General features: G+C 46.1%; 2 protein-coding genes and 1 long non-coding RNA gene across 9 annotated transcripts in view; 2 read left to right on the top strand and 1 right to left on the bottom strand.

The window, feature by feature from the left end:
* Window positions 1-6: 6 nt before the first annotated feature.
* The window catches only part of lrch3 (leucine-rich repeats and calponin homology (CH) domain containing 3), a 26,566-nt gene continuing 17,476 nt past the window's right edge, over window positions 7-9,096 (bottom strand). The window contains exons 14-20 of one of the 4 annotated variants that reach the window (XM_079678554.1): window positions 8,626-8,679; window positions 8,222-8,252; window positions 8,037-8,147; window positions 7,193-7,281; window positions 6,598-6,735; window positions 6,326-6,403; window positions 7-948 (exon numbers count right to left, since the gene is read on the bottom strand). In XM_079678554.1, the coding sequence (XP_079534680.1) occupies window positions 817-948; window positions 6,326-6,403; window positions 6,598-6,735; window positions 7,193-7,281; window positions 8,037-8,147; window positions 8,222-8,252; window positions 8,626-8,679 (633 nt within the window). In that variant the 3' untranslated portion in view covers window positions 7-816. The other 3 variants (XM_079678556.1, XM_079678555.1, XM_079678557.1) reach the window with 3 other exon arrangements.
* Window positions 966-4,786, top strand: LOC307037588. Of its 4 annotated transcripts, none has more exons than XR_013807712.1 (3): window positions 966-1,657; window positions 1,756-2,391; window positions 2,733-4,786. It is a non-coding gene; the product is annotated as an uncharacterized lncRNA (long non-coding RNA). The 4 variants fall into 4 exon arrangements; XR_013807713.1 differs by having other exon boundaries at window positions 1,610-2,391; window positions 2,733-4,179; window positions 4,218-4,356; XR_013807714.1 differs by having other exon boundaries at window positions 1,613-2,391; window positions 2,733-3,966; window positions 4,098-4,179.
* The window catches only part of LOC307037576 (dual specificity protein phosphatase 14), a 91,060-nt gene continuing 87,201 nt past the window's right edge, over window positions 5,238-9,096 (top strand). The window contains exon 1 of the mRNA XM_079678599.1: window positions 5,238-5,242. The gene's annotated coding sequence lies outside the window, so the exon portion shown is untranslated. The remainder of the gene's footprint in view (window positions 5,243-9,096) is intronic.

Below are 9,096 nucleotides of genomic sequence, written 5' to 3'. Positions count from 1 at the left end.
AGGCTAATATCAGAAACAGTTTACAGCTAGCTGTGTTAGCTTAATCTCCAAACCAACAAGGTTCGTAATGTTTGCTAATATTAGCACCAAGCTACATTAGTGTCATCTCAACAATCTGCTGTACCTTTAGCTATCATTAGCAGTTAGCATCACGTTATCTAAACCTACTTTTATAAAAAGGAAACTTTCTTGATAATGCCAAAGTTAGCATTTAGCCATATTAGCTTAGTATCCAAATCACCTGGACGTTCCATAAAGACTTTAATGAGAATATTTCTCAAGTTTTAAAGATTTAATGTTGTTTAGCGTCAAAATATCTCATGTTTCTCATAAAATCTGAGCTCCGAAAGTTTTTAGACCCATTAATACAATCAAAGCTCAATAATTTAAACTGAAGCCATGAACGCATTAGCCTAGCCTAGCGCAACAAGTGTGTAACAGACAGCAGTTAGCCACCGTTAGCAGTTAGCCCCAGCTAGCAGTTAGCCAGCGTTAGCAGTTGGCCACCGTTAGTAGTTAGCCCCAGCTAGCAGTTAGCCAGCGTAAGCATTTAGCTTATAACAAAACGACCTCCATCCTGAAGATCTAAACTCTAAGGAAACGTCAGAGCTTTTTCGATGTCGCCATATGAACTAAATCTAGACGAGGAAAGTGTCTGAGTTTCGCCTGAAGTTAGCTCGTTGCTACCGCTCTTTATTTAGGTAGCATTAGATGATATTGTTATTTGTTATTGTTTGTTTCAGGTTTAGCGGGTCTCTCCGTCAGCTGCTCTGGGATCAGTTTCTGTACTGAGTGTGTGTGTGTGTGAGGGGGGGTCTACATGATGGGGAGGGGTCCAGGGGTGACGGGGTGTCGGGGGGGGGCCAGCTCCAGCAGCGCGGCCACCGTCCCGGCCACCAGGGGGAGCCCTCGCTCCTCCAGGATGTGCAGAGGAAGACACAGCTGAGTCTAAACACACCACCGAAGAAGAAGAAGCATGGAGGGAGGAGGGGGGGGGAGGGGGGGGAAACAACAGAAAGGAGGGTCAACGGATGGTAAAAATAAAATAAGGAGTAAAACAACAGTAATCATGAAAACATAAGGGATTAAAGGAGCAAATCAAAACAGAGTGAACTGATGAGGAGAAAAGAGAGAGAGAGAAAGAGAGAGTTATCCAGGAGGAGAAGAGAGAGAGAGAGAGAGAGAGGGAGAGAAAGAGGGGGAGAGAGAGAGTTATCCAGGAGGAGAAGAGAGAGAGAGAGAGAGAGAGAGAGGGAGAGAAAGAGGGGGAGAGAGAGAGTTATCCAGGAGGAGAAGAGAGAGAGAGAGAGGGAGAGAAAGAGGGGGAGAGAGAGAGTTATCCAGGAGGAGAAGAGAGAGAGAGAGAGGGAGAGAGAGAGAGACAAAAAGAGAGAGAGAGAGAGAGTTATCCAGGAGGAGAAGAGAGAGAGAGAGAGAGAGAGGGAGAGAAAGAGGGGGAGAGAGAGAGTTATCCAGGAGGAGAAGAGAGAGAGAGAGAGAGAGAGGGAGAGAAAGAGGGGGAGAGAGAGAGTTATCCAGGAGGAGAAGAGAGAGAGAGAGAGGGAGAGAGAGAGAGAGAGAAAAAAGAGAGAGAGAGAGAGAGAGAGAGAGAGAGAGAGTCTCAACAAGTCCCAGGTAGAGACTAGATAAAGACCAGGTCTAAGTCCAGGCCAACAAGTCCAGAGTAGAGACTAGATAAAGACTAGTTCTAAGTCCAGGCCAAAGAGTCCCAGGTAGAGACTAGATAAAGAACAGGTCTAATTCCAGGCCAACAAGTCCCAGGTAGGGACTAGATAAAGACTAGTTCTAAGTCCAGGCCAACAAGTCCCAGGTAGAGACTAGATAAAGACCAGGTCTAAGTTCAGGCCAACAATTCCCAGGTAGAGACTAGATAAATACCAGGTCTAAGTCCAGGCCAACAAGTCCCAGGTAGGGACTAGATAAAAACTAGTTCTAAGTCCAGGCCAACAAGTCCCAGGTAGGGACTAGATAAAGACTAGTTCTAAGTCCAGGGCAACAAGTCCCAGGTAGAGACTAGATAAATACCAGGTCTAAGTCCAGGCCAACAAGTCCCAGGTAGAGACTAGATAAAGACCAGGTCTAAGTCCAGGCCAACAAGTCCCAGGTAGAGACTAGATAAAGAATAGTTCTAATTCCAGGCCAATAAGTCCCAGGTAGGGACTAGATAAAGACTAGTTCTAAGTCCAGGCCAACAAGTCCCAGGTAGAGACTAGATAAAGACTAGTTCTAAGTCCAGGCAAAGAGTCCCAGGTAGAGACTAGATAAAGACCAGGTCTAATTCCAGGCCAACAAGTCCCAGGTAGGGACTAGATAAAGACTAGTTCTAAGTCCAGGCCAACAAGTCCCAGGTAGAGACTAGATAAAGACCAGGTCTAAGCCCAGACCAACAAATCCCAGATAGAGACTAGATAAAGACCAGGTCTAAGTCCAGGCCAACAAGTCCCAGGTAGAGACTAGATAAAGACCAGGTCTAAGTCCAGGCCAACAAGTCCCAGATAGAGAATAGATAAAGACCAGGTATAAGTCCAGGCCAACAAGTCCCAGGTAGAGACTAGATAAATACCAGGTATAAGTCCAGGCCAACAAGTCCCAGGTAGAGACTAGATAAATACCAGGTATAAGTCCAGGCAAAAGTCCCAGGTAGAGACTTGATAAAGACCAGGTCTAAGTCCAGGCCAACAAGTCCCAGGTAGAGACTAGATATAGACCAGGTCTAAGTCCAGGCCAACAAGTTCCAGGTAGAGACTAGATAAAGACTAGTTCTAAGTCCAGGCCAACAAGCCCCAGGTAGAGACTAGATAAAGACCAGGTCTAAGTCCAGGCCAACAATTCCCAGGTAGAGACTAGATAAAGACCAGGTCTAAGTCCAGGCCAACAAGTCCCAGGTAGAGACTAGATAAAGACTAGTTCTAAGTCCAGGCCAAAAAGTCCCAGGTAGAGACTAGATAAAGACTAGGTCTAAGTCCAGGCCAACAAGTCCCAGGTAGAGACTAGATAAAGACTAGTTCTAAGTCCAGGCCAACAACTCCAGAGTAGAGACTAGATAAAGATCAGGTCTAAGTCCAGGCTAACAAGTCCCAGGTAGAGACCAGGTCTAAGTCAAGGCCTACAAGTCCCAGATAAAGACTAGGACTAAGTCAAGGCCAACAAGTCCCAGATAAAGACCAGGTCTAAGTCAAGTCCTACAAGTCCAAGATAAAGACTCGGGCTAAGTCCAGACCAACAAGTCCCAGATAAAAACCAGGTCTAAGTCCAGGCCAACAAGTCCCAGATAAAGACTAGATAAAGACCAGGTCTAAGTCAAGGCCAAATAGTCCCAGATAAAGACTAGATAAAGACTAGGTCTAAGTCAAGGCCAACAAGTCCCAGATAAAGACTAGAACTAAGTCAAGGCCAACACTTCCCATATAAAGACCAGGTCTAAGTCAAGGCCTAAAAGTCCAAGATAAAGACTAGGACTAAGTCCAGACCAACAAGTCCCAGATAAAAACCAGGTCTAAGTCCAGGCCAACAAGTCCCAGATAAAGACTATAGAAAGACCAGGTCCAAGTCAAGGCCAAATAGTCCCAGATAAAGACTAGATAAAGGCTAGGTCTAAGCTAAGGCCAACAAGTGCCAGATAAAGACTAGGACTAAGTCAAGGCCAACAAGTCCCAGATAAAGACCAGGTCTAAGTCAAGGCCTACAAGTCCCAGATAAAGACTAGATAAAGACTAGGTCTAAGTCAAGGCCAACAAGTCCCAGATAAAGACTAGGTCTAAGTCAAGGCCAACAAGTCCCAGATAAAGACTAGGACTAAGTCAAGGCCAACAAGTCCCAGATAAAGACTAGGTCTAAGTCAAGACCAACAAGTCCCAGATAAAGACTAGGTCTAAGTCAAGACCAACAAGTCCCAGATAAAGACTAGAACTAAGTCAAGGCCAACAAGTCCCAGATAAAAACCAGGTCTAAGTCCAGGCCAACAAGTCCCAGATAAAGATTAGATAAAGAGCAGGTCTAAGTCAAGGCCAACAATTCACAGATAAAGACTAGGACTAAGTCAAGGCCAACAAGTCCCAGATAAAGATAAAAACCAGGTCTAAGTCCAGGCCAACAAGTCCCAGATAAAGATATAGACCAGTTCTAAGTCAAGGCCAACAAGTCCCAGATAAAAACCAGGTCTAAGTCAAGGCCAACAAGTCCCAGAAAAAGACTAGGACTAAGTCAAGGCCAACAAGTCCCAGAAAAAGACTAGGACTAAGTCAAGGCCAACAAGTCCCAGACAAAGACCAGGTCTAAGTCAAGGCCTACAAGTTGCAGATAAATACTAGGACTAAGTCCAGACCAACAAGTCCCAGATAAAAACCAGGTCTAAGTCCAGGCCAACAAGTCCCAGATAAAGACTAAATAAAGACCAGGTCTAAGTTAAGGCTAAATAGTCCCAGATATAGACCAGATAAAGACTAGGTCTAAGTCAAGGCCAACAAGACCCAGATCAAAACTAGATAAAGACTAGGTCTAAGTCAAGGTCACAAGTCCCAGATAAAGACCAGGTCTAAGCCAAGGCCTACAAGTCCCAGATAAAGACTAGGACTAAGTCAAGGCCAACACGTCCCATATAAAGACCAGGTCTAAGTCAAGGCCTACAAGTCCCAGATAAAGACTAGGACTAAGTCCAGACCAACAAGTCCCAGATAAAAACCAGGTCTAAATCCAGGCCAACAAGTCCCAGATAAAGACTAGATAAAGACCAGGTCTAAGTCAAGGCCAAATAGTCCCAGATAAAGACTAGGACTAAGTCCAGACCAACAAGTCCCAGATAAAAACCAGGTCTAAATCCAGGCCAACAAGTCCCAGATAAAGACTAGATAAAGACCAGGTCTAAGTCAAGGCCTACAAGTCCCAGATAAAGACTAGGACTAAGTCGAGGCCAACAAGTCCCAGATAAAGACCAGGTCTAAGTCAAGGCCAACAAGTCCCAGATAAAGACCAGGACTAAGTCGAGGCCAACAAGTCCCAGATAAAGACCAGGTCTAAGTCAAGGCCTACAAGTCCCAGATAAAGACTAGGACTAAGTAAAGGTCACAAGTCCCAGATAAAGACTAGGACTAAGTCAAGGCCAACAGGTCCTGTATTAGTTGGAGGGAAATGTTTCAGGAGAGATGGAATAAACATGATGAGGAGGAGGAGGAGGAGGAGGAGGAGGAGGAGGAGGGGGAGGAGGAGGAGGAGGAGTAAACAGGTCAGATCATCTTTACTCTGTATCTCTCACTGCTGTCACACCTGGTTCTACCTGAGGAGGTGACATCATTAAACCACAGGTGAGACAGGTTACCTGAGGGACCCTGATCTAAATGCTGTCACTGATCACATGACGTTAACCACAGGTGAGACAGGTTACCTGAGGGACCCTGATCTAAATGCTGTCACTGATCACATGACGTTAACCACAGGTGAGACAGGTTACCTGAGGGACCCTGATCTAAATGCTGTCACTGATCACATGACGTTAACCACAGGTGAGACAGGTTACCTGAGGGACTCTGATCTAAATGCTGTCACTGATCACATGACGTTAACCACAGGTGAGACAGGTTACCTGAGGGACTCTGATCTAAATGCTGTCACTGATCACATGACGTTAACCACAGGTGAGACAGGTTACCTGAGGGACCCTGATCTAAATGCTGTCACTGATCACATGACGTTAACCACAGGTGAGACAGGTTACCTGAGGGACTCTGATCTAAATGCTGTCACTGATCACATGACGTTAACCACAGGTGAGACAGGTTACCTGAGGGACTCTGATCTAAATGCTGTCACTGATCACATGACGTTAACCACAGGTGAGACAGGTTACCTGAGGGACTCTGATCTAAATGCTGTCACTGATCCCATGACGTTAACCACAGGTGAGACAGGTTACCTGAGGGACTCTGATCTAAATGCTGTCACTGATCACATGACGTTAACCACAGGTGAGACAGGTTACCTGAGGGACCCTGATCTAAATGCTGTCACTGATCACATGACGTTAACCACAGGTGAGACAGGTTACCTGAGGGACCCTGATCTAAATGCTGTCACTGATCACATGACGTTAACCACAGGTGAGACAGGTTACCTGAGGGACCCTGATCTAAATGCTGTCACTGATCACATGACGTTAACCACAGGTGAGACAGGTTACCTGAGGGACCCTGATCTAAATACTGTCACTGATCACATGACGTTAACCACAGGTGAGACAGGTTACCTGAGGGACCCTGATCTAAATGCTGTCACTGATCACATGACGTTAACCACAGGTGAGACAGGTTACCTGAGGGACGCCGATCCTGCGACACGCCTCCAGGAAGTTCTCTACGTTTCGTCGACATTTGGCCATCGTGAGTTTAGGCTGCAGGGAAAGAGGATTACTGTTAGAACAAGCAGGTCCACTCAGGATCAATAACAATAACAACAATTAAAGACGATAACAAAAATACATTCATAATATTAGAAAAAAGAAGATATGATAAAATAATAATTATATGATAATATAAAATAATAATAATATTAATAATAATGATGATGTATTGATCCGGGGCTCACCACAGCGGGGGAGGGCACGTGGATGCTGGGCACGGAGCGCGGCCTCACGTGATTGGCCAGATGACAAAGCACCACGCCGTCCGTCAGCGCGGCGCTGAGGTCGCTCGGAAGAGACACCTTCAGACGGGCCTCGATGTTCTGCAACGATCAATACATTCAATCATTAATAATCTGAAGAGACACCTTCAGACGGGCCCGATGTTCTGCAACGATCAATACATTCAATCATTAATAATCTGAAGAGGACGCCTTCAGACGGGCCTCGATGTTCTGCAACGATCAATACATTCAATCATTAATAATCTGAAGAGGACGCCTTCAGACGGGCCTCGATGTTCTGCAACGATCAATACATTCAATCATTAATAATCTGAAGAGGACGCCTTCAGACGGGCCTCGATGTTCTGCAACGATCAATACATTCAATCATTAATAATCTGAAGAGGACGCCTTCAGACGGGCCTCGATGTTCTGCAACGATCAATACATTCAATCACTAATAATCTGAAGAGGACGCCTTCAGACGGGCCCGATGTTCTGCAACGATCAATACATTCAATCATTAATAATCTGTAGAGACACTAATGAAGCTCACCTTCCTGAGCTGCTCCACCAGCACAGCATCTTCTCCAATGAGAGGAGGGGGGGGGGGAGGGGGAGGAGCCTCCTGAGGAGCAGTGTCACCTGAAACACACACACACACCATCACACACACCGTCACACACACCTCCTACTCTCTGCGCCTGCCCCTGGACGCATCACATTATTCTTTCCCTTCCTCACATTAGGAGAGGAGGTTAGGAAAGGAGACAGAGGAGGTCAGAAAAGAAGACAGAGGAGGTCAGGAAAGGAGACAGAGGAGGTCAGGAAAGGAGGTCAGGAAAGGAGACAGAGGAGGTCAGGAAAGAAGACAGAGGAGGTCAGGAAAGGAAACAGAGGAGGTCAGGAAAGGAGACAGAGGAGGTTAGGAAAGGAGACAGAGGAGGTCAGGAAAGAAGACAGAGGAGGTCAGAAAAGAAGACAGAGGAGGTCAGGAAAGGAGACAGAGGAGGCTAGGAAAGGAGACAGAGGAGGTCAGGAAAGAAAACAGAGGAGGTCAGGAAAGAAGACAGAGGAGGTTAGGAAAGGAGACAGAGGAGACAGAGGAGGTCAGGAAAGGAGACAGAGGAGGTCAGGAAAGGAGGCAGAGGAGACAGAGGAGGTCAGGAAAGGAGACAGAATAGGTCAGGAAAGGAGACGGAGGAGGTCAGGAAAGGAGACAGAGGAGGTTAGGAAAGGAGGCAGAGGAGACAGAAGACATCAGGAAAGGAGACAGAGGAGGTCAGGAAAGGAGACAGAGGAGGTTAGGAAAGGAGACAGAGGAGGTTAGGAAAGGACACAGAGGAGGTCAGAAAAGTAGACAGAGGAGGTTAGGAAAGGAGACAGATGAGACGCCTCACCTTTCCTCCGCTCCTCTTTCTGCCCAAGGCGGAACAGGACGCTCTCCGGCCTCTGATTGGTCCGGCAGGAGGCCACGCCCCCGGGGCTCGGGTAGGAAGGCGACTGATTGGCTGAAAGGAAAATCAATTAGTCAAATGGACCAATCAGAATGAGTGAGAGATGTGAGAGTGAGAGAGTGTCTCACCTGTAGGAGAGAGAGCAGCCCGGTCCTCACCCTGCACACAACGACACACATTATTAATAACAACAACAACATGTTCAGAAACCAGCAGCAAGTGTTGGGTTGATTCAACACGATACACAAAGTGACACAGTTTTTTAACTGATATTTTTGGGGAAGATGTGTGAAATATTTAAATGTTTGGTTGTTTGTTTATTTTATATAATGATTTAGTTTTACTAGATAGTACATTTACTTTTAGATTTGTTTTAAGATGTCAGTTATTGATCATATTTTTTAATATATGTGATTTTTAGTATTTTTTTTTAATTGTCTGTCAGTACTTTTTGAGATGTTGTTCATAAAGTCGTTTTTTTTTTAAGTTTTTAGGTGTTAGTAGATTTTTGGAGGTGTGGCCAAACTCTTACCATAAAGAGAGCGGAGTCATCTGTGTGGGTGCAGCGTCTGGAGGGGTATACAGTCTGAGGACAGACAGGCAGACAGACAGGAAGACAGACAGGAAGACAGACAGACAGGCAAGGGTTAAAAGGTGGAGGGGAGTCGCCTAAATCATAGTGGGCGGAGCTAAAACGACCAAAACTGGATCTAACCAAGCCCCCAGGAAGTGCCCCAGACTGAGGAAAATATCCGTTGTGTCTGTAGCCTCATCCCAATACCCCTCCTCGACTCCTCCTTTCCCTCACTCGCGTCCCTTCCTTGCATCTTAGCTCCGCCTCCGTAAGATGCGAGCGAGAGACACGAGGAGGTGACAGCTGTATCCCCTCTCATGGGGCTGAACTGAATAACCCTTTAGAACCGGCCCTATCTGGTTAAATATTTATTTAAAGAGCCTGTGACACGAGTTTCCCCCATCATCCAAACCCATCAATTTGAGTAAA

This window comes from Notothenia rossii (genome assembly GCF_949606895.1).
Source record: "Notothenia rossii genome assembly, chromosome: 4".
NCBI classification, from domain to species: Eukaryota; Metazoa; Chordata; class Actinopteri; order Perciformes; family Nototheniidae; genus Notothenia; species Notothenia rossii.
Note: the sequence above shows the minus strand (reverse complement) of the source record. Positions and strands in the feature narration are given on the sequence as shown.